Here is a 25355-nt window from a genome sequence, read left to right on the forward strand (position 1 = left end):
TGTGGCCCACTCCCCAAATGTAGCAGTTAGCCATGAGAAAGGATTCCAACCAAGGCTCAAATTATCCTTGTTGGCCACAATACCCAGGTACTGGAGCTCACAAACAGATTTTGAAACATGCTGAACAATAACATATTTATATAAGCTGCACTTGAGGCTGGTGACCGAGGACTTCCTTGGTGTAATGCATCAGACCGTGTTTCCCACGGGGAACTCCCTTGGAACGTCCTCGACATTACAAATCCAATTGCTGGCATCAAAGCAGCTGTTAAGCCAGATCACCAGGAGTGTAAAATGGAGAACCTGGAACAAAGAAGCCTGACACATGTCACTCACGATACCATAAGCGTTCAGTGTTTAAACAGACTAAATCATCCTGTCCCTCAATAGCTACCCACCGAGTGTTACCCTGGGCAGGTGTCACTATTTCCCCTTTTACAGGAGGGCCACTACCTGGTGGTGCCACCCATACCTTTTGTCCAACATTCTCTAGTTCGGGGATGGGGGGCAATGACTGTTATTCCTCTGGAATAGGCTGTAATTCAGGAGCGTGAAGAAGTCGGTGGAAAGGTGTACCTCCTTTTAAAGGGCGATGATTCAAATTGTCGACTGCCTGCTGCAGCACATGGCACCATCCCTTCTGGGTCCCCAGTGATGTTAACAAATGAATTTGTTCCTTCAGTAAGCCGTTCATTTGTTCAACTAACCCGGCAGCCTGCGGGTAATAAGGAATATGGTGGACCCATAAAATACCGTTGTCATTTGCCCAATCACAGATTGCTTTCCCGGAGAAGTGCGAGCCATTATCAGAGTGAATCTCCTTTGGAACATCATAACGATAAATCAAATGGTTTAGTCCTTGGATAGTGCTAGCTTGGTCAGCCGTCTTGGTGGGAAAAGTAAAAACCAGGCCCGAAAAGGTGTCAACCATTACTAGGACGTAATATTTACCCATACAGTCTAGCATGGGGCCTATGTAATCAATTTGCCAGACCGCAGCTGAGTGAGCACCCCGTTTTATTCGGCCATGCGGACCAGGTGGAACGGTATGGAACTTCACAAGCTGACTTTCTGGGCATGTACGTATGACCATGCGGACATCATCCTGATGGACGGATAAAGCATGTGTACGGGACCACATAGCTGATCCCTTCTCCCCCAAATGACCACTCTGTTCATGTGCCCATCGAGCCAGGGGGACGGTATCAGCACAGCTGATAGTGGCAAGCTGATCTGCTACTGCATTATGTTGAGCCATGTTAGTCGCCATATTGGTATGGGCATCAACGTGATAAACGGTTATCTCACGATGGTGGGAAGCATCCCACAACAGCTGCCACAACTCTTTGCCCCATACTGGGCGGTCATTTATCATCCAGTTGTTCTTTTGCAAATCAGGCATCCATACCACAAGTCCATTAGCCAAAGCCCAGGAATCAATAAACAGGCAAAGAGGGTGATCATGGGGATCTAGTGGTAAAGTGACTGCCTTCAACTCAGCATACTGACTGGAGCCACCATCCCCCTCCTCCGATAAGTGAGTTCCTGACCTGGGATGCTAAGCCACCTGTTCGTGTACGTGGCCCACCCCTTCAGGCCCTCTGGTCGCACGACTCTGAATATACCACTTCCATTTAACAATAGAAGACTGCTGAGCCCGCCCGATCTTTAGATTAGCATTATTAGCCAGGACCCAATTCATTATAGGAAGTGCAGGTCGTAATTGAACATCTGCATCACCTGTCATTCTTTCAGTCTCTAGCAGGGCCCAGTAACAAGCTAGTAACTGTTGTTCAAAAGCAGAATAATGAGTGGCAGCCTCAGGCATGGTACGTGACCAGAATCCCAGTGGGACTCGGCGGCCCTCTTGTTTCTGCCAGAGGCTCCAGGAGGCCACATCATCAATATAATGGTGAATTGAGAGGGAAAGTGATACTGGAAGGTGGGTGAAGGTATACTGGCGCCCCTTCCAGGTAAAGGCGAACTGATCCTGTGAGTCCTCAGCTATAAGAATACTGAAGAAGGCGTTAGCGAGATCAATGACAGCATACCATGTTCCTGTGTTCCCAGTAGCAATGTTTTCAATAAGGGTAACAATGTCCGGAACTGCTGAAGCAAGTGGTGGGGCATGTTTGTTCAAAAAACGATAATCAACTGTCATTCTCCAGGAGCCGTCCGGCTTCTGGACCGGCCAAACAGGGCTATTAAAGGGCGACGTTGCGGGCCTCACTACCCCTTCTTCTTGCAGAGCATCGATGGTGGCAGTAATCTCTTCCTGCCCCCCAGGGAGATGATATTGTGGAATGCACACTGGTTTCATGGGGGCTGGCACCATCACAGGATCCCACTTAACTTGACCCACTACTAGTTTTTTTGTAATAGTTCAAATTCCAAATTCAAATCCCCCTTGGCTAGTATTAAGGGCCATACCGGCCAACATATTAATACCCAGGATACACTCGTCAGTAGCAGCCACCAGGGCATGTAACCAGACAGGGGAAGGGCTATCACCCACCATGGCACAGACTTTTATTTCCTTTGCCAGGGTGACCGCTCCTCCCAACCCCTCTATTCGAAAGGCTGGTCCAGTCCAGAGGTCGGGATTACCAGGAATCACCGAGTGCTCTGCACCGGTGTCGATCAAAGCCAAGTATTGGCGATCATTACCCCCACCCCAGTGGATTGTTAACGGTATGTAGGGCCGCGGATCCCCGTGTGTGCGCCGTGTCTCGATGGAGTAGACACGGGAATCCTGCCCACACCTTCAGGCTTCAGAAGGGTTCGGGGGCTTCCAGGACCACATGCTATTGTTATCTTTAAGAGCCTGTTTAACCCATTGTTTTACCTCATCATGAGTAACTGGAGCAGGAGAAGCCAGCTCGATAGAAGCAGCAGTGGGAGCAGAAAGCACAGCTGGGCCAGGAGGACTCAGCAGCTGGGGATGATGTTCCCCTGCTTTTTGCCTAAATCGATCTCCAATGGCAGCCAGCTCTTTTACAGAGAAATCACGGATCATTGACTCCTTCCGACCCCTGTTCCCACTTTGGCTCACAGGGTCCTCCACCCAGTCTAGGGGAGGAGGTGGAGGCCATCCAACAGAGGGAGTAGGCCATAGAGCATAAGCAGGGGTTTGGGTATTTTCCCCTGGGTCCACATGGGAAACCGGGGTATCTATCCCTTCCATCTCTTCTTCTTCTTTGGCTTGGCTTCGCGGACGAAGATTTATGGAGGGGGTAAAAAGTCCACGTCAGCTGCAGGCTCGTTTGTGGCTGACAAGTCCGATGCGGGACAGGCAGACACGATTGCAGCGGTTGCAGGGGAAAATTGGTTGGTTGGGGTTGGGTGTTGGGTTTTTCCTCCTTTGCCTTTTGTCAGTGAGGTGGGCTCTGCGGTCTTCTTCAAAGGAGGTTGCTGCCCGCCAAACTGTGAGGCGCCAAGATGCACGGTTTGAGGCGTTATCAGCCCACTGGCGGTGGTCAATGTGGCAGGCACCAAGAGATTTCTTTAGGCAGTCCTTGTACCTTTTTTTTTCCATCTCTACCCTTACATCATCCCCCCTTCTGTCTGTTTGGGAAATCTGCTGCCTTATAGGGCGGGCGTGAACAGCAGATGGAGAGGGTAGTATGTTAGACACATGCTGAGGAGTATCTGCATTATTACCATTGTCATTCCAGATATTCCCATCCCAATCCTCAATTACATCAGGATCGTCACCATTCCTTATCATGGCATGAATACGATATGGATCGGGTTCTACTCCATGCCTTTCCTTATCTGCACAGAGCTGCTGCCGGAGTTTAATATTACGGCAAATCATTTGGACATGCTTATCTTCCCATTCTTTGGCTCTGTCCTGACTGGTGCGAACAATCTCGCTCATCATGGAACAGCATTGTCGCAGGACTTCTAACTCCTCCTCTAATTGCTTTCTTTTGCACTGAGATTCTAGTTCTCTTTGAATTAATTCTGCTTCACGCTGAACGGAGTGGTGTAATGCTGTGGCCAGCAACCAAAAACCATTCGCCAGCATTCTCTTTTTATCAGGAAATTTACTTTCTCGAAGGAGAGTGGCAACCCGCTCTCCCAGAGGTGCACTTGATGAGTCTAACTTCTCATCCCAACTAATGGGTGGTCCCAACAAAGACAGGGTATTGGCCAACATGCCAAACCCATCGTCTTTGGAAGTCCATCCAGGAATCAAGAACTGCTCAGGGCTCACCTCTTTCTTTCGGCGAAACATCTTGAGACCAATCCTGCTCGCAGCGCCAATTGTCTTGGGTAAACTTATACCTCTCATTTTGTTCATTTTAGATTGGTCACAGTGTTTGAGCTACCGAAAGAAAATAGACACACACACCGAGAGCAGTTCAGTTTATACAAATGTTTATTACTAATTCAAAAGCTGATTTCACACTACAATATGCAAGCCCTTCCCAATTATACTTATCAACGCTTGGACTGGTCCCAACTGCCGAAGCGAGGCAACGACTGCACACTTGTAGTAGGTTGTCAGGGCGCTGGTAGCAGCTTCTCCACCTCCCCCGACCGGGACGTTGCTCGGACTCTGGCTGTTCTTCCTTCTTGACAAGGGGTGTTCCCACCCCTCGGAGAGTCTAAACTTCAGCAGCAGGACCACAGGCTTATATACCCCAAAAACAATTAATCATGTGCCTACTCCTTCTAATATTTGTCAGTCAAAATCAAAACTGAACATTACATTCTACAATTTAGAAGATTAATTATTATGGAACCAGGATGTTATAATTTCCTGGTTTATCTCGTAGATACAAAGACTTATTAAAACTTCTCGAGCAAGACAGGTTGTGACCAATTCGTCAATTTCAGAGTGTTGCATTTGACAACTGCTTTCCCTGGGCCTCACAGTGGAATTCCATTTCAAAGTGTATCTTCAGATAAGTCCCCATGGCTGAGTTTAATTACATCTGCTAGTTCTGAAAGTAAGGTGACCTGCGTGTGGACCCAGTGTCGTCAGTTCCACATAAGCAAAAAGCATCTGGGTACATGGTTTTAATCCTCCATTACAAAGAGTGTATACGAATAATATGCAGACGTAAATGTATCGGTACTTAGAGGAAAATATAGATAGTATAGACAAGAATTAATAAGAGAAGGTAATGGAATAGAGAGAATAAGGAGGGAATTAAAAGAGTGACCTTTGTTACATATGAAAAGTGAAATCTTTTCTGGGGGGGGCTGGGTGGGGGGGAATAGCGGTCACTGCAAAATCAGTTGACGCTTGCGAGCGAATTCGCAAACCCAAATGGAGAGGGGAGATGTGGTTGTCCGACAAGGGATAAAGGAAAACTCAGGAGGGGAAGGGGAGATTGGGGCTAAAGAAGTTATAAATAGGAGAATAAGGAAAATGTTTGATGTTTTAGGAATGTTGTCTTATAAAGGGTTTAAAATAAGAAAACAGAAATGGAAAAGGAGGAAAGGTAATGATGGAAAAACGGAAAGGGAAGATAAACAAATTATAAAATGGCTACGTTAAACTATATGACTTTAAATATTAATGGAATACATAACCAAATTAAAAGGAAGAAACTGCTAAATTTACTGAAAAAAGAAAAAATTGATATAGCATTTGTCCAAGCAACACACTTAACTGAATTGGAGCACAAGAAATTAAAGAGAGATTGGGTAGGACATGTAACAGCAGCATCGTATAATTCAAAAGCAAGAGGAGTGGCTATATTAATTAGTAAAAATGTGCCATTTAAAATAGAAGAGGAAATAATAGATCCAGCAGGGAGTTATGTAATGATAAAATGTCAGATATATTCGGAGTTTTGGAATCTACTTAATGTATATTCACCTAACGAAGAAGATCAAAAGTTTATGCAAGATATCTTTTTGAAGGTAGCTAATACGCAAGGGAACATACTAATAGGAGGGGATTTCAACCTGAATTTGGATTCAAATATGGATAAAACTGGGAAAAAAATTAACAGAAAGAACAAAGTAACCAAATTTATAATTAAATCAATGCAAGAAATGCAACTTTTGGATATATGGAGGAAACAAAACCCAAAAGAAAAGGAATATTCATATTACTCGGCTAGACATAAAACATACTCAAGAATAGACCTATTTTTGTTATCAGCTAGTATGCAAGATAGAGTAAGAAAAACAGAATATAAAGCTAGAATACTATCGGACCATTCACCCTTAATATTGACAGTAAAGCTAGAGGACATCCCTCCAAGAATGTATAGATGGAGATTAAACCCCATGCTACTTAAAAGGCAGGATTTTAGAGAATTTATTGAAAAACAATTAAAAATGTATTTTGAAATAAATACGGAATCAGTGGAAGATAAGTTTATACTATGGGATGCAATGAAAGCATTAATTAGAGGGCAAATAATAAGTTATGTAACCAAGATGAAGAAGGACTATAATCAGGAAACAGAGCAGTTGGAAAGGGAAATAGTAAATATAGAAAAAAAATTAGCAATGAAGGAAGATACAACTAAAAGAAGAGAATTGGCGGATAAAAAAATAAAATATGAAACATTACAAACATATAAGGTAGAGAAGAATATAATGAAGACAAAACAGAAATATTATGAACTGGGTGAAAAAACGCACAAAATGGCAGCTTAAGACAGAACAAGCTAAGAAAATGGTATTGGCATCAAGGAAAAAAGACAAACAAATTACATATAATCCAAAAGAAATTAAGGAAAACTTTAGAGAATTCTATGAACAACTATACCGAACTGAAAACGAAGGGAAAGAAGGGAAAATAGATGAATTTTTGACTAAAATTGAACTACCAAAACTACAAATAGAGGAACAAAATAAATTAACAGAACCATTTGGAACAGTAGAAATACAAGAGATAATAAAAAAAATTACCAAATAATAAGACACCAGGAGAGGATGGACTCCCAATAGAATTCTACAAAACATTTAAAGACTTATTAATTCCGCCCCTCCTGGATGTAATCAACCAGATTGATGAAACACAAAGCTTACCAGATTCATGTAAAACAGCAATAATTACAGTAATACTAAAACAAGGGAAAGATCCACTCTCACCAGCGTCATATAGACCAATATCTTTACTAAACACAGATTATAAGATAATAGCTAAACTATTAGCAAACAGATTAGCAGAGCAGGTACCGAAAATGGTAAATTTAGACCAAACTGGATTTATCAAAAAAAGACGCACAACAGACAATATTTGTAAATTTATTAACTTAATTCATGCAGTAGAAGGAAATAAAGCACCTGCAGTAGCAATTGCTTTAGACGCAGAAAAGGCCTTCGACAGAGTAGAATGGAATTATTTGTTCAAAGTATTGCAAAAATTCAGTTTTTCGGAGAAGTATATTAATTGGATTAAAGCATTATATAAGGGACCGTTAGCGAAAGTGACAGTAAATGGACATGTATCAAAACAATTTAACTTAAGCAGGTCAACGCGGCAGGGATGCCCACTATCACCTTTATTGTTTGCGTTAGCTATAGAACCACTAGCAGAATTGATAAGAATAGATAATAATATAAAAGGAATAAAAATAAAAGACAAGGAATATAAAATCAGTCTATTTGCGGATGATGTTAGTGTACTTAACAGAACCAGAACTAACAATAAAAGAATTATATAAGAAATTGAAGGAATATGGAGAAGTGTCGGGTTACAAGATAAACGTAAATAAAAGTGAAGCAATGCCTATGAATAATGCAGATTTCTCAAAATTTAAGAAGGAATCTCCATTTAGATGGCAAATGCAGGCAATAAGATACCTAGGTGTACAAATAAACAAAAATCTCGGCCAATTATACAAACTCAATTATTATCCACTAATGAAAAAATTACAGGACGATTTAGAGCATTGGAAAGATCTACCACTAACACTAATAGGAAGGATAAACTGTATTAAAATGAACATTTTTCCAAGGATATTATACTTATTTCAGGCATTGCCAATACAACTGACAGAAAAATTCTTCAAAGAGTTAAAGAAAATAATAAGGAAATTTTTATGGAGAGGGGGGAAACCGAGGATAGCACTGGATAAATTAACAGAATGGTATAAACAAGGAGGCTTACAATTGCCAAACTTTAAAAATTATTATAGAGCCGCACAGTTAAGATACCTATCAGATTTTTATCAAACAAGGGAAAAACCAGACTGGACGAGACTAGAATTAGATAAAATAGGGGAAAAGATACCTTAACACATATTATATAAATGGGATGAAAAATTGGTACAACATAGAACTTCTCCAGTATTACATCATCTCCTCAATATTTGGAAGAAGATTCATGTAGAAAGAAATAAAACAAATTATCAATTACCAAAACTAATATTGACGCAAAATAAGTTACTCCCTTTTACAATAGATAACCTTTCCTTTAGAGAATGGGAAAAAAAAGGGATTAAAAGAATAGAAAATTGTTTTTCAGGAAGTAGATTCTTATCCTTTGAACAAATGAGAGATAAATACAATATAACTGGAGATACAGCGCTGGCATATTACCAACTGAGATCCTACTTGAAAGATAAATTAGGAAGCAATTTGAGTTTGCCAGAGGGAAGTAACCTTGAATATGTGATTACAGATACAATGTTAATCAAAAGATTTATAACAAATATGTATATTAAACTGCAAGAAAAAGAGAATGAGGAAACAAATGGTAAAACTAAACAAAAATGGGAACAAGATTTAAATATAAAGATAAAAAAGGAAACATGGGAGAAATTATGTTCTGGAACGATGAGAAATACAATAAATACGAGGCTACGTCTGATACAATATAACTGGCTACACAGACTATACATTACACCTCAAAAGTTAAATAAATGGGACCCAACAGTATCTGATAGATGTTTTCGATGTAAAAAAGAAATGGGAACAACAATTCATGCAATCTGGACATGTGAGAAAGTAGAAAAATTTTGGGAAGATCTCAATCAGATATTAAATAAAATAACAGAAAACAATATACCAAAGAATCCAGAGATCTTTCTCCTAAGTAACATAAAAAACAAAGAATTTGGAATTGATTTGGAGGATGCACAAAAAAGATTTGTTAAGATAGCCCTAGCCGTAGCAAAAAAATGTATTATGTCAACCTGGAAATTGGAAGATAATCTGAAAATACAACAATGGTATATAGAAATGAATAAATGTATTCCATTAGAAAAAATTACACATAGTTTAAGAAATAATATTGAAATATTCGAACAAATATGGGAGCCTTACATTAAATACAATAGCGAAAACCTACCGGGGACAATCATTACCTAAGTTGATGGAAGGAGAAGGAAAGAAAAGAATGGACTCAGTAGAATTTCTGGTGTATTTTTGTTGAATGACAACATTGTCTGACTGGTTTGGTGTAGCCTGGATTGTATACCTAAAATGGATGGGAGGGGTGGGGGGGGGGGGTGAGAAAGGGTCACTGTGTATGTGTGAAGGAGAGGAAGTGTGTAGCATGGCTAATGTGATTTATGGTGTGAAAAATAAAAAATTAAAAAAAAAAGGAGTTAAAAACTTATATCTGGATAAATAAATTTTTTTTGCCCTTTGTACTCTAGTGGCTTGTTGTCCTCTCTTACTTTCTCCATTGTTTTCTCCAGTACCTTTTCTCTTGTAGTATATCTTAGGAATTTTACTAAAATGGATCTTGGCTTTTGTTGTGGTTGTAGTTTAAAGGCTAATGCTCTATGTGCCCTTTCTATTTCCATTTCTTGCTGTAGTTCTGGACATCCTAAGATCCTGGGGATCCAATCTTTTATAAACTCTCTCATATTCTTGCCTTCTTCATCTTCCATAAGGCCCACTATCTTTATATTATTTCTTCTGTTATAACTTTCCATTATATCTATTTTCTGAGCTAACAGCTCTTGTGTCTCTTTAACTTTTTTATTAGATTCTTCTAATTTCTTTTTTAAGTCCTCTACTTCCATTTCTACTGCTGCTTCTCGTTCTTCCACCTTGTCCATTCTTTTTCCTATTTCTGATATGGTCATATCTAATTTATTCATTTTCTCTTCTGTACTGTTTATTCTTCTTCTTAAATCACTAAATTCTTGTGCTTGCCATTCTTTAAATGAATCCATGTATTCTTTAATAAGAGAAAATATATCCATTGTCTTGCCTTTCCCTTCTTCTTCCATTTCACTGTACTCTTCCTCTTCCTCTTCTTCTTCCTCTGGGTTGGCCATCTGTTGTTTCTTTGTTTTCTTTTTCTTCTCTTCTTTCTTGTTTTCGTTGTCTTCTATGTTCTCCTCTTGCTGCTGCTGTTCTGTAGCTGTCATTGCCGGCTGTGGAGATCGAGTCCCCAGCTGGTCGCCCCTCCCGTCGGTGTGTTTTTTTGCATGCGCATCGCGCATGCGCGACTCCTCGCACATGCACGGTTGCGCACTTTTACTCGGCTCAGTGAGCCATTTTTGTAGTCCACTTTCTACCGACCTGAGGGAGCGGGATTCTCTCTCCACCGCGGGCCTCTTCGAACAGGTAAGGCCTTCTCCTTCTTCCGTTGTCTTCTCTTCCTCTCTTCTTACCGTTGGTTTTGACTTTTCTTTTTTCGTCGCCATCTTCTTTCCACCTTTATATTCACTTTACTTTAATTTTTATTTTTGTGCCTTTGTGCTTTCCTTTATTTTTTTCAACTTTTCTGGAGAGGGCTGGAGTTCACCGTCTGGCCACTACTCCATCACGTAACTTCCCCACATGTGGTCAGAATGCCAGACAGGCGATTGCCTAAGCAGCTACTTTACGGAGAACTGTGCAAGGGCGAGCACTCACTCAGGTCAGAAGAAAGGTTACAAAGACTGCCTCAAAGCATCCTTCAAAGGCCTGGGTGTCGACATCAACACATGGGAGATGCTTGCCTTCGACAGTCCAGCTTGGCACAGCAAAATCACCACAGGAACCCGTGTAGCTGAAGTCAGGCACATCATCGAGGTGCAACAAAAGCGTGCTATGCACAAGATCCAAGCAGCATCCACTACCACGACAGCACCCACCCACTTGTGTCCCACATGTGGATGAGCCTTCAGGACCCGGTTTGGCCTCACCAGTCACCTCTGGACCCACAGCCACCAATTTCCCATTTGACTTTGAAGCCATGGCCTCCTTTGACTACAAAGGACGAACAACAATCTGAAGAATTTATATAAATTGAATTACTTATCTTTACAAAAAAAGGAAGATTAAAAAAATTGGATAAATTTACCCATAACTTTAGTTGGAAGGGAATTGTATAAAGATGAATGTATTTCCAAGGATACAATACCTTTTTCAGATGTTACCAATATTAATACCTCAAAATATTTTCAAGAATTAAACAAATAAGGAAATATCTTTGGAACAGTAAAGTGGCAAGAGTTTCTATAGAAAAGTTGGTGTGGAAATATGAATTAGGAGGTTTACAGCTCCCTAATTTTAAGAATAATTGTTGAGCGGCACACAATTCCTTGCTTCTTTATTTGAAATGCAATACTGGTGCGGGTTAATATTAGAACTGAATAACATTGGTGGAAAGAAATCAGAAAAATTTACATACAAGTGGGAATTGAAACTGTTTGGTTGCTGATAAAGACACAGCATTATTGAAGCATTTACTCAATATTTAGAATAAAATGAATCAAGATATTAGTGAAGGGTCTTTATCACCTAAAATGCCTTTTGGGTTTTTTTCAAGAGATCATCAATTTTTAAATACATGGTATTGTAAAGGGTTTGTTAATGTGGAAGACTGTTAAGAGGACAATTAATGTCGTTTCAACAATTGAGAAACAAATGTGATATTCCATGTCCTCTTTTTTTTTGTCATTTTCAATTAAGGGCATATTTGAGAGATAAATTAGGGTCAGCAATGTTTTTGCCTAATTGTTTTGAGGTAGAACTTCTTATTAGAAGTGGGAAAGTTTAAAAAAAAAATTATTTATTTGATATATTTGTTATTACAAGAAGCAACTCCTAAATTAGGATTGTATATCCATCCATAGGTAGAGATGGGAACATTTATGCAGAGATTCTATGATTAATACTATAAGGTATAGATTAGTCCAATATAATTTTTTACATCAATTATATATTACACCACAGAAGTTGAATAGATTGAAATTAGATTAATCAGATCAATGTTTTAGATGTGGTGAGGATGTACATTCAACCTGGTCTTGTCCAAATGTGAGGTCCTTTTAGGCGTCTATAAGTAATTTTCTACCACAGGTTACAGAAGCTGTTTTTCCGCTAAATCCTGATTTGTTTTTATTAGGAAATATTGAAGGTAAACATAGAAAATAGGTGTAGGAGTCGGCCATTTGGGCCTTCAAGCCTACACCCCCATTCATTTTAATCATGGCTGATCATCTACTCTGTACCTGCCTTCTCCCCAGACCCCCTGATCCCCTTCACTACAAGGGCCAAATCTAACTCCCTCTTAAAGATAGATAAGGAACCAGCTTCAACCACTTCCTGTGGTAAAGAATTCCACAGATTCACCACTCTGAGAGAAGTTTCCTTTCTCATCTCAGTCCTAAAAGTCTTCCCCTTATCCTTAAACTGTGACCCCCTGGTTCTAGTCTTCCCCAACATCAGGAACAACCTTCCTGCATCTAGCCTGTCTCATCCTTTAAGAATTTTATATCTCTCTATAAGATTCCCCTCAATCTTCTAAATTCCAGCGAGTTTAAGCCTAGTCCATTCAGCCTTTCTTCATGTGCAAGTCCTGCCATACCAGGGATAGTATACCATACCAGCAACTGAGTGAACCTCTATGGCCAGGGTGTCTTTCCTCAGGTAGGGAGACCAAAACTGTACATGATACCCAGGTGTGGTCTCACCAAGGCCCTGTACAGCTGCAGTAGAACCTCTCTGCTCCTGTACTCGAATCCTCTTGCTATGAATGCCAACAACTCCTAAATTGAAATTATTAATTGGAATTTGTTATATTAGCATTGACAGTTGCGAGAAAATGAATTGCAATCACTTGCAAATCGGATACATCTTTAACATTGCCAAGGTGACATGCTGAAATTCAAAGTTGTATCCCTTTGGAAAAAATTACTTATATAATTTAAAAATAACTATTCTATGTTTTTACATATTTGGTGCCCGTAGACTCATTTAACAGGATTAAATTTCTAGTGATCTCCTTTTTACCCCTATGGTCCTGCAGAATCCTCCTCTATACGTTAGTGTTAGAACGAATGAGCACGACATCTCTCTTTGCAATCCAAGATTCTTTGTTCTTTTTCTTTCTCTGTCTTTTATATATATTTCTAATTTTTTATTTGTTTTTTCTTCTTTTGGGGTGATATTTGTATATTATAATAATTGTAATTACTGCATGTATGGAGTATTAAATAAAATATTAAAAAAGAGATTCTTTTGCCTGCAGGCCAGGCAGAATTTCTACTTATCAGCAATGCAAAAACTGCACTCAAGCAAAGATACGTGGACAAAAGAGAAATGGAAACAAAGAAAGAAATGGAAGCAAGCTGACAGTGCAAGACATAAAAAAAAAATATGCAAGGTAAAAGTCCTTCAATGAGTCTTTGAAGCCCTTTATTCCACAGAGATCCTGCAGGACTGCCGTAACAAAGTCCCGTCATTAAGCAACGCCGGCAGAATGCTGGGCCAGTGTATAATTTCTCACAGCATGCCGGCATTCCTGAAACAAGAGACTGGACTTGTATCACGTCATAGACCAGCAGCCATAGAAATTCACGAAGGCAATGGTATTGTCAAACAATAATTTTTATTACTAACTATTAAAATATAAAATCTGACTTAATTCTAAACGTAACCTCTAACTGCACAAATGTGTATGTGAGTGTGTGGCAGATCCCAAACCATTACAGCTCAGCCCTGATTTTGATAGGTCATTTTCAAAGTTCAAATTTAAAGTCCAGTCTTAAAACATCTTGTTTTGTCTTTAAATTGATGTTCAAAAGTAATTATGAAGTGGGTGAGACGCCAAGTCATCAAACTTCTCAAAACTCTTAGAGTTTTTAAAAATTTTTAAAACATTTTTTACAGTGACATTTTATATATACAATATATTAAACTTTTTCTCACAAACACAAGCAAAACAAAAACAAAACAGTCCCTTCCCCTTCCACACAATCAGATCCGTTCACCGTCAGAGCTTACATATATTTTAAGTATATAGAGTACAGTTGGGGAAACTACATTTTTGTATGTATAATAGTTACTTTTATACCCCTTTTTGTACCTTTTTATTACTATCCTGTTAATATTCATACCAGTTTTCACACAAATATTGTATAACAGTAATATCTTCCCAGTTTTCTAAATACTGTTGTAACATTTCCCTATTAAAAGACTTTTCTAATACATTTAAGAAATCCACACATAGCACAAGCTCTGATGGTGACATTGACAAGAGTACCCGGATGTCCGCGAGAAAAGCCCGTGGGTTCTTGCAAAGAAGAACCCCTCCCTTTGGCGCCATCTTCCCTGGAGTTCCCACCTTGCTGCTTTTCTTACCTCCTTTCTGTCTTTTCAGAGCTCTCCATATAAACCAATGGTTTTTTTCTTTTAACAGTGAAAACAAGATGGCTCAGTACTATTTGTATAAATAAAAAGATGTGTCTTTCAGTTTTTAAACTGTCTTTTCAGCTGGTGACTTTAATCTTTTTATAACTTGCTTAACAATTCTTCCACCTCTTTATTCTTGAAAATTCATCAAGTACCTTCTGAGACATCCACCCTCAGTGTTGCTGGATAAATTAGTGAATACTTAAAGATTTTGTCTCTTTACCTCGTCAAATTCCTGTCTTTGTTTGACCAAGGCAGGGCTGAAGTCCTGAAAAAATGTTACTTTTGCATTGTCCACTAATGGGCAGTTATTATTTTTGGAATCTTCAAATTCTGCTCTCAAGATCGCATCACTTTCCTGGTACTTAAAAGTCTTACCAGGACTTTAACTTATTTGTCCCAGCACTTGGGTCCATGTTTCAAAGAAACTCACGGCATCTTTTCCCTCAATTCCTTCTCTCAGTCCAATGATTCTTGCATTGTGACATCTGCTAAACTTTTCCATATGGTCAACCTTGTCCATCAGTCCTTTCTTTTCTGTGTCCCATATTTTTGCTTTTACTCCCCTGCCTTCAGCCTGTCCAGCTCGGCCTCTGAATGAAACTTTCATTCATTTAAGTCTTCCATAGCTTCTTTAATTTCTATTACCTTCTCTGACACATCTCTCATCACTGATTCCACACTTGTAAAATGACTGCATAAAGTTTCCAACGTGTTCAGGATGGAGGCTGTATCTTGGGCCAACCCCCCAGCTCTGCTGGCGACAACTGGTCCCAAGCCCCCTGCTGAGTCCTTCCTCATCAGGCTTCCACTTGATGTTGAATTTCTTGTACAGTTAAAGCAACTGAAGAGAAACATTTCTTCACATGAATGACTTTTTTTTTACAATTCCCCTCTTACATGGAAGTTACGGAACTTGTGATTTCCATGATGATTTCACCAACCCAGTCAAGGGTTAAATGAAGTGACCTTTTCTTCGAAGCCATGGATTCTGTCAAAGGGCATCTAATAGCCTGAATACTCCTGAGATTGAGTAGAAGCTAAGCAAGCACAGGCCTGGTCAGTACTTGGAAGGGAGACCACCTAGGAATCCAAGTGCTGTAGGTTTCTGTGAGGGGCACTGCACCAAGTGGTGACTCTGTCTGCTTTATGGCAAAGTTAAAGAATTTCATATAACATTTTTAATTTAGTTACCATAGAACATGACAGCACAGAAAACAGGCCATTTGACCCTTCCACTCTGCACCAACCAATAAAACTAGCTCATTCCACTGGCCTACTCTCATTCCATAATCCTCCAGACCCCTCCTATCCATGTATTTATCCAATTTATTTTTAAAATGCAAGATTAAATCTGCATTCACTGCATCAGAGGAAACCCATTTCACACTCTTACCCTCTCTGAGTGAACAACCCACCCCTAATGTTCCCCTTGTACCTCTCCCCTTTCAGCCTAAAGCTATAACCTCTCAAATTTATCTCCCACTATCTAAATAGAAACATCCTACTCGCATCTACTCTGTCTGTGCCCCTCATATAAACCTCTAACAAGTCTCCCCTCAACCTTCATCCTTCCAAGTCCTAACCTGTTTATTTTTTCCTGGTAACTCAACTCCTGAAGACTTGGCAACATTTTAGTAAATCTCTGCACTCTTTCAATCTTATTGATATAGTTCCTGCTGCTGGGCGACCAGAATTGCACACAATATTCTAAGTGTGGCCTCACTAATGACTTGAATAACTTCAACATAACATCCCAACTTCTACACTCAATAGTTTGATTTATAAAGGCTAAGATGCCAAAAGCTTTCTCTACAACCCTGCCCACATCTAACATTCAGGGGACAATGTATGTGTATTCCCAGACCTCTCTGCTCCTCCGCGCTACTCATTGCTCACCGTGTTCATCCTATTCTGATTTGCTCTTCCAAAGTGCAGCCCCTCACAATTGTCTGCATTAAATTCCATCAACCATTTATTGGTCTGTTCTCCTAGCTCAGGGGTCAGCGACCTTCAGCATTAAAAGAGCCATTTGAGTGTTTCCCACCAAATAAAACCCATCTGGAGCTGCAAAACCAGTTTGATCCCTAAAATGATGAAAACACTGCATATATAGTTTCATTACACATATGTTATGTATATAAGGACTATAATTTGTTACATTTATGAAATAAAGGAACTACAAACAGAAAACGACTGACATTTTATTTCTGTTTGTAACAAAGCAAAACAACAAATTCTTTTGAACTCTTTAAAAAAAAAGACACTGGCATGTATAAGTTTCAAATAAAATACACAATGCGGGCCTGCATCGAGTCCATCCCTTATTTGTGGAATTTTTTACAAAAGAAATATTCGCTTTAATTAAAAAGAGCAAACAAAAAAATGTCAGTTTGTATTTTATTCTAAAGGTTGCCGTCATCCATTGATTTCCTTAGTCGCGTAGCTACAGCAGTCAACCACCAAGCTAAATATAAAACACAACTACATCAGTTCAGGGTCCAATATAAAAATATATATATGCAAAATAATAACTCATGAAATGATTTCTTTCACTTGGTTAATGTGACTTCTGCTCCTGAACCAATATCAGGACTATAAGACGTCACTTTGATCTTCATTCAGGATTGGATGCTGTCATCCATGAGGCGCGAGTGATGTTTGCTTTTTATATAGTTCATGCTGGAGAAAACCTGCTCATATAAGTATGTCGATCCAAAGATCAACAGCACTCTGAATGCATATTTTTTCCTGTTCATATAAGTGTCGGGAATTAAATTCCATGTTTCGAACACAAGTTTGTCCGGTTTGGGGAGGTTTTCAATTTCACTCCATTTGTGCTTCTGAGCAAGAATGGCCTTCTAACCAGCAACATTTTCAAGATCAGCTGTCAAGCTTCTGAACTTAGACACCCATAAGTCTTTTTCAGCTATATCAGCAAATTCGATCTCAAGATCGGGTTGACTTACATCTGTAAATGCAGTCATATTCAATAGGGATGCATCGATGTTTAGGGAAGTGACAAGGAAGGACAAAGTGTTTTTTTCCTCTCTGAACTCACAGAATCTTTCCCCAAACACTGTTTGCATTGCAATGATTGCCCGCTGTAAATATTCATACTTGATCTGATTGTGTGCTTCTTTGAACTCTCTCAAAGAGGGGAAGTGAGGAGGAGTCACGCGATGGAGTAGTGGCCGGTCGGGGAACTCCAGCCCTCTCTGGAAAAGTTTTAAAAAAACAGAGAAAACGCAAAGGCACAAACATGAAAATTAAAATAAAGTGAAAGTAAAGGTAGGAAGAAAATGGCAACGAAGAAAGAAAAGTCGAAAGCAACAGGAAGAAGAGAAGAAGAAAAGACATCGGAAGAAGAAGGTGAAGGCCTTACCTGTCCGAGGAGGCCCGCTGTGGAGAGAGAAGCAGGTCGGGTCAGTCGAAGTCCCGAGTTCGGGACTACAAAAATGGCTCGCGGAGCCAAGCAAAAGTGCGCAACCGCGCAAGACAAAAAAAACACCGATGGGAGGGGGGACCAGCTGAGGAGTCGATCTCCACAGCTGAGAATGACAGCCACAGCACGACAACAAGAGGAAAACACAGAAAATAACGAGAGCAAGAAAGAAGGGAGTAAAAGGAAATCAAAGAAACAACAGATGACCAACTCAGAGGAAGAAGAAGAGGAAGAACACAGAGAAATGGAAGAAGAAGGGAAGGGCAAGACAATGGATTTTTTTTAAAGAATATATGGAATCAATAAAAGAATGGCAATCACAAGAATTTAGTGAAATAAAAAGAAGAATTAAAAAGTACAGAAGAAAAAATGAATAGATTAGAGATGGTCATGTCAGATATAGGAAAAAGAGTGGACAAGGTGGAAGAACGAGAAACAGCCATAGAAATGGAAGTAGATGACTTAAAAAAGAAATTAGAAGAATCTAATAAAAAAATTAAAGAGACACAAGAGCTGTTAGCTCAGAAGATAGATATAATGGAAAATTATAATAGAAGAAATAATATAAAGATAGTGGGCCTTAAGGAAGATGAAGAAGGCAAGAATATGAGAATTTATAAAAGATTGGATCCCCAGGGTTCTAGGAAGACCAGAATTACAGGAAGAAATGGAAATAGAAAGGGCACACAGAACATTAGCCCCTAAACCACAACCACAACAAAAACCAAGATCCATTTTAGTAAAATTCCTAAGATATACAACAAGAGAAAATATATTGGAGAAAGCAATGAAGAAAATAAGAGAAGACAAAAAGCCACTGGAATACAAAGGTCAAAATTTTTTTTTCTATCCAGATATAAGTTTTGAACTCCTGAAGAAGAGGAAGGAGTTTAATACAGCAAAAGTGATCCTATGGAAAAAAGGATACAAATTTATGCTAAAGTACCCAGCGGTACTTAAAATAGTTATTCCAGGGCAGCAAATCAGACTATTCTTGGATCCGGAGGAAGCACGAAAATTTGCAGAACAACTACAAAACAGACAGAGAGATGAAGACATGTAACGAGAGCAAAAATGACCACGAACTATATGTATGTGTGTATGTGTATATATGTGTGTGTGTATGTGTATTTAAAAGAAAAATATAGAGTATAGATAAGAATTAATAAGGGAAAGAAAGGGAAGAGAGGAAGTAAGGAGGGAATTAAGAGAGTGACCTTTGTTGTATATGAAAATTAAAATCTTTTCTGGGGGGCTGGGTGGGGAGGAGTTACGGTCACTGCGAAATCAGTTGACGCTTGCGAGTGAATTCGTAAATCCAAATGGAGAGGGGAGATGTGGTTGCCCGACAAGGGATAAAGGGGAACTCAGGAAGGGGAGGGGATAGTGGGGTTAAAGGAATTTTAGATAGGAGAATAAGGGAAATGTTTGATGTTTTAGAAATGTTGTCTTATAAAGTGTTCAAAACAAGAAAGCAGAAATGGTTAAGAAGGAAAGGTGATGATGAGGAAACGGAAAGGAAAGATAAACGAAGTATGAAATGGCTATGTTGAACTATATGACTTTAAATATTAACGGAATACATAACCAAATCAAAAGGAAGAAACTGCTAAATTTACTGAAAAAAGAAAAAATTGACATAGCATTCGTGCAAGAAACACACTTAACTGAAGTGGAGCACAAGAAATTAAAGAGAGATTGGATAGGACATGTAACAGCAGCATTATATAATTCAAAAACCAGAGGAGTAGCTATATTAATCAGTAAAAGTGTACCAATTAAAATAGAAGAGGAAATAATAGATCCAGCAGGGATAAAATGTCAGATATATTCGGATTTTTGGAATTTACTCAATGTATATTCACCTAACGAAGAAGATCAAAAATTTATGCAAGATATTTTTTTGAAGATAGCAGACACGCAAAGGAACATACTAATAGGAGGGGATTTCAACCTTAATTTGGATTCAAACATGGATAAAACTGGGAAAAAAATTAACAGAAAGAACAAAGTAACCAAATTTATAATTAAATCGATGCAAGAAATGCAACTTTTGGATATATGGAGGAAAAGGAATATTCATATTATTCGGATAGACATAAAACATACTCAAGAATAGACCTGTTCCTGTAATCAGCTCGCATGCAAGACAGAGTTAGGAAAACAGAATATAAAGCTAGAATATTATCGGACCACTCACCCCTGATATTGACAATAGTTAGAGGACATCCCTCCAAGAATGTATAGATGGAGATTAAACTCCATGCTACTTAAAAGGCAGGATTTTAGAGAATTCATTGAACGACAAATTAAAATGTACTTTGAAATAAATACGGAATCAGTGGAAGATAAGTTTATACTATGGGACACAATGGAAGCGTTCATCAGAGGGCAAATAATAAGTTATGTAACCAAGATGAAGAAGGACTACAATCAGGAAACAGAGCAGAAAGGTGAGCCCTTTGCTTTCCAGGAAAGGCTTTACAAGCTCCAGACACGCAGCAAACTGCTTCAGCACTTCACCTTTGGACAGCCACTGGACTTGTTGAGCAGCAGGAGATCAGAGTATGTGCTTTCAACTTCTTCCAATAATGAACGGAACTGGTGGTGGTTTAATCCTTTTGCCATTATTTTGTTCACTATCTGTATGTCAAGATTCCTCACTTCTGTGCATTCTGGAGGAAATGTTTGAGCACACAATGCCTCTTGATGCAGAATGCAATGAAACATCAGCAGTTTTCTATCTAGCGACTTCTGAAGTAAAGTCACAAACCCCTTCTATGCTCCCGTCATGCTCGGTGCCCCATCAATAGCCACTGACCCCAAGTGGGTGGTGTTTATTTCTTTGATCTTTAAACAATCTAACACAACCTCACAGATATCCTCCCCCCGTATTTGGCCTTTAAGTGGTATCAACTCAATGATTTCTTCCTGTGGCCCAGCAGAGTTCACATATCTGAACAATAGCGCTATTTGCTGAATATCACTTACATCTTTTGATTCATCACAGGCGATTGAGTATGCTGGAGCCAAATTAATGTCCCTAATTAGTTGACTGGTGATATTTGCTGCCATTTTTATGGTCCTGTCCTTGACAGTCTTTACAGAGAGTGGCATATCTTTGATTTTCTGAACAATTTCACTCTTGTTTTTGAAGTCTGAGAATAAATGTTCTGATATCTTGATAAACTATTCTTTTATATATTCCCCAATCTGTGAACAGCTTCCCGTGCCTGGTAATCTCCTGAGCTGCCACAAAACTAGCAGAAGTACTTGAATTTGTAGATTTCATTCACTTCTTCAAACTAACTAAATAAAAAAATAATTTAAATAAAATAGCCATTTACTGTATTCACATTATTTTTTCAAAGCCACAGGGAGCCATGGCAGAGGGATGAAAGAGCCACATGCGGCTCCGGAGCCATGGGTTGCAGACCCCTGTCTGAGCTGGTCCAGATCCCTCTACAAACTCTAAAAATATTCCTCACAGTGTTACGAACCCAGTGTTACAAAACCCAGCAGCAATAGATAAGCACCATGACAAAGGGTTACTTAAACAAAAGTTGCTTTTAATTATCTTTAAACACGAAAACAGGATAAAACTCTGACTTATTACTATAAACTTAACCCCCTTCTAATGTGTGTGTTTGTTCAGCAAAGTTCCAATCTCACTGGTTCCAGGCAATTCTTGTACTGTGCACAGAAGTTAGCATTAATAAAGTTCATCAGGCTTTGGTGCTTAACAGGTAAATGGTTACCACTCAGGAGGGTTCCTATTGGTTTTCAGAGAGAGAGTTTTCTCATTCCAGGACATCCACAGCTGATTCCTTTTTAATCAGCCACTCCAGTGTCTTGCTGATGAAACTTTCCCCCTTCAGGGTTCTCCAGATGATAACCTCTTTCTTTCAGGCCACCACAGAGTGTCTTCCTGTTTCTCCTATTCCAAGGAAAACACTGGACAGCCAGTCCTCTCCTTTGACCAGGCCATCTTCCAAAGCTTGCCAGCTTGTCCCTCTGGAACCTAAGTCTCTGTCTCTCCTCTCACTCTCTCACTCCCTCCCACTCTGAGAGCAAAGCTGTTTTGCTCCCTGCCTGCAAAGATCACATGCTCTTCCAGACAGCAAACTATTTTTCAGACAAAGCTGCTGTTCTATGTTGTGACATTGTTGCCTTTTGCAAATAGCAGTCCATCATGAGTCTGTCAGCACTCTGCAAAACTGCAAAAATTCTGTGTTTTAATGTGTTTGTGTGTGACTTGCTCTAACAAACTCTGTCACAATTGTCAACGTATTTTTGTTCTTTACTGTCTCTTTTTAATTCAATTAAGTAACTATTGTAGTTGCATTTCAGTTCCCTTTAGAACATAGAATATTACAGCCCATGATCTTGTGCCAACCCATATATCCCTAACAAAAAAATCTATTCCCTCCTGACCTCATACCCTCTATTTTTCTTTCATCCATGTGCCCGTCTAAGAATCTCTTGTGCCCCCAGCATTCCAACCTCCACCAGCATCACTGACAAAGTATTCCACCCCACAACTCTCTGTGTAAAACGTACCCCTGATGTGTCCCCTAAACTCCCCCCTTCACTTTGTGCAGATCCTCGGGTCTTTGCCTGTCCTGCCCTGGGAAAAAGATGCTGGCGCCCACCTTCTCTACCCCTGTTTGTAGTTTCATTTTACAATGTCCATCTTTGGCTGCAGCAAGTGAGAATTTTGGAGCATACGAACATTGTACAAAGTTTATGACAAAAACCCACTCCCATTTCACAGGACTATACATATAGATTGCCCAAACTAAAAAGCATAGTGATGGAAGATGGATTCGCAGAGCCTAGAATTCATTTTGTACTACAGTATGTTGAGGAACCAAGAACTTGTTTGGTTAATGGATGATCTGGTGTTTCCAGGTTCTCTCAGGGAATAGTGGCCATGCTTTGGGATCAAAGGGATTTAGTTCAGTGGTGGTCTTAAATGTAACTATTGAAGCAAGAGGCAAGAATTTGGCTATGATAGATTGGAAAACGAGAGTAAAAGGAATGGTGGTCAACAAGCAAAACTTGTGGAAACTACATTTTAATTACTTTACAAGTAGTTTACATTCTTTTCAGGCCCAAGGACCCGAGAGGGAATGTGGTCCAACAACAGTTTCTTTCCAACAGCTCTCTGGTTCTTTTTTTTTTTAATTTTTAATTTTTCACACCATAAATCACAATAGCCATGATATACACTTTTTCTTTTCCACACATTTACAGTGACTTTTTCTCCCTCCCCCCTCCCTCCTCCCAAGCCACCCCCCCACCCCCCCCCCTCTCATCCATTTTAGGTATACAATCTAGGTTGCATTAATTCAGTTAGACAGTGTTGTCATTCAACAAAAATACGATACCCCTCTGGTACCAGTGTCCAAAGTCCCTTTTGATTCTGCTCGACCATCACTGTGAATATTTCTTCATTATCTTTTCTCGTTACTGTCCTTTTTAATTCATTTCTACAATGCTGTGGTCATTGTTTTTATTGACAAAGTTCCTGTTGGGCTGCAGCAAGTAAGAATTTTGGTGCAATGTAGGTCAGAATAAATTGTTATCAGAACATCCACTTCTGGTCGCCTCATTACAGAAAGGATGTGGAAATGGTCTGTTACTGTGCTGTATGTCTAAATTTAAAATTAAATTGATGTTATATAAAGGGGACATGAGAAGGCCTTGGACATGTAGGATTAAGGAGAACCCAAGGTTCTTCACATGCGTATGTGAAGAACAGAAGGATGACGAGAATGAAAGAGGGGCCACTAAAGGATAAAGGAGGCATCATGCACCTGGAGGCAGAGGAAGTTGGGGAGGTGCCAAATGAACACTTTGCATCAGTATTCATGGTGGGTGAAATGGAACAGGCCTATGTGCTGAACAACGTGGGATTAGGGAAGTGGGAACCAGAATTAGAATTTATTGCCATGAACAAGTCATGAAATTCAGTGTTTTGTGGAAGGATCATAGTTGTACCTTTATTTTGTAGCATCTCACGATGTCACTCTATGAAAATAATACTAGCGTGCGGGAAGTGAGACACTGTCGTTGGCTCAGAAAATTATTGATTATTCAGGGATCTGATGGCACCGGGGAAGAAGTGTTGGATCTTCTTAAAATTGATAAGTCCCTGGGGCTGAACACAATTTACCCCAGGCTGCTGTGGGAAGTGAGAAGAGAGATAGCTGGGGCAGTAACTGTGGTCTTTGAATCCTCTTTGGCCACAGAGGAGTTGCCAGAGGATTGGAGAACAGTAAATGAAGTCCCTGGTTTAAAAAAGGTACTGTGGAGAATCCTGGGAATTATGGACGGTGAGTCTACATCTGTGGTGGGCAAAGTGATGGAGAGGATTCTTAGGGACATGATCGATGAGCATTTGGAGAAATACAGTCTGACAGTCAGAATGTCTCTGTGAAAGGAAGGTCTTGCCTTGCGAGTCAAATTGAGTATTTGAGGAGGTAACAAAAGAAATTGATGAGGGTGGTAGATGTGGTCTAAATGGATTTTAGCAAGGCATTTGACAAGGTTCCCCACTCATCCAGAAAGTCAAGAGGCACTGGATCAGTGGTCCCGTCACTGTGTAGGAAGAAAGCAGAGAGTAGTAGTGGAAGGAAAGTGGAGGGATCTGTTCTGGGACCCCTCGATGAAGAGGCGGAAGGGTGGGTCAGTAGGTTTGCAGATGACACAATGATTGGAGGAGTTGTGGATGGAGCTGAAGTTTGTCGAAGGCTACAAGAGGATATAGACAGGATGCAGAGTTGGGCTGAAAAGTGGATGGTGAAGTTCAATCAAGATAAGTGTGAGGTGATGGACAAACCATGAGCCTGAAGACAGGGTTAATGGTTGGTTACTTAAGAGTGTGGATAAACAGTGGGATCTTTGGGTTCAAATCCATACATCCCTCAAGGTCAGTGCACAGTTTGATAGGATAGTTAAGAAGGTCTAAGGGACGCTGGGATTCATTAATATGGGGAATTGAGTTCAGGCGTAGAGAGATTATGTTGCAAAATTCCCCGTGGGGTCTGGTCCAGTGGGGTAAGTGGGAAGTTCCCAATGGTGTTGGGTCCAGGGTGGGGTGGGGGTAAGTGGGAAATTCCCTGTGGGGTAGTGACTGGGAGAAGTGAGAAATTCCCCGTGGTGTCAGGACCGGGACGGTGGTAATTGGGAAAAAGTGGGGAATTCCCTTGGGGGGGGTACTGGTTGGGTATGTGCGAAAAAACCTGTGGGGTTGCACTGTGGGGGGTGGTGTAAGTGGAAAATTCCCCTCGGGGTCGATTTCAGGGGGGTTAAGTGGAAAATTCCCCATGGGGTTGGGTCCGAGGTGGTA

At 39.9% G+C, this 25355-nt stretch overlaps 1 protein-coding gene across 1 annotated transcript in view; it reads left to right on the top strand.

The window, feature by feature from the left end:
- Positions 1–25355, top strand: part of LOC138761559 (zinc finger protein 850-like) — an 82190-nt gene that overhangs the window by 14335 nt on the left and 42500 nt on the right. Inside the window, exons 3-4 of the mRNA XM_069933875.1 lie at positions 15687–15696; positions 21341–21349. Of these exons, the coding sequence (XP_069789976.1) occupies positions 15687–15696; positions 21341–21349 (19 nt within the window). The remainder of the gene's footprint in view (positions 1–15686; positions 15697–21340; positions 21350–25355) is intronic.

The sequence above is a fragment of the Narcine bancroftii genome, chromosome 4 (genome assembly GCF_036971445.1).
Source record: "Narcine bancroftii isolate sNarBan1 chromosome 4, sNarBan1.hap1, whole genome shotgun sequence".
In the NCBI taxonomy this organism is placed as follows: Eukaryota; Metazoa; Chordata; class Chondrichthyes; order Torpediniformes; family Narcinidae; genus Narcine; species Narcine bancroftii.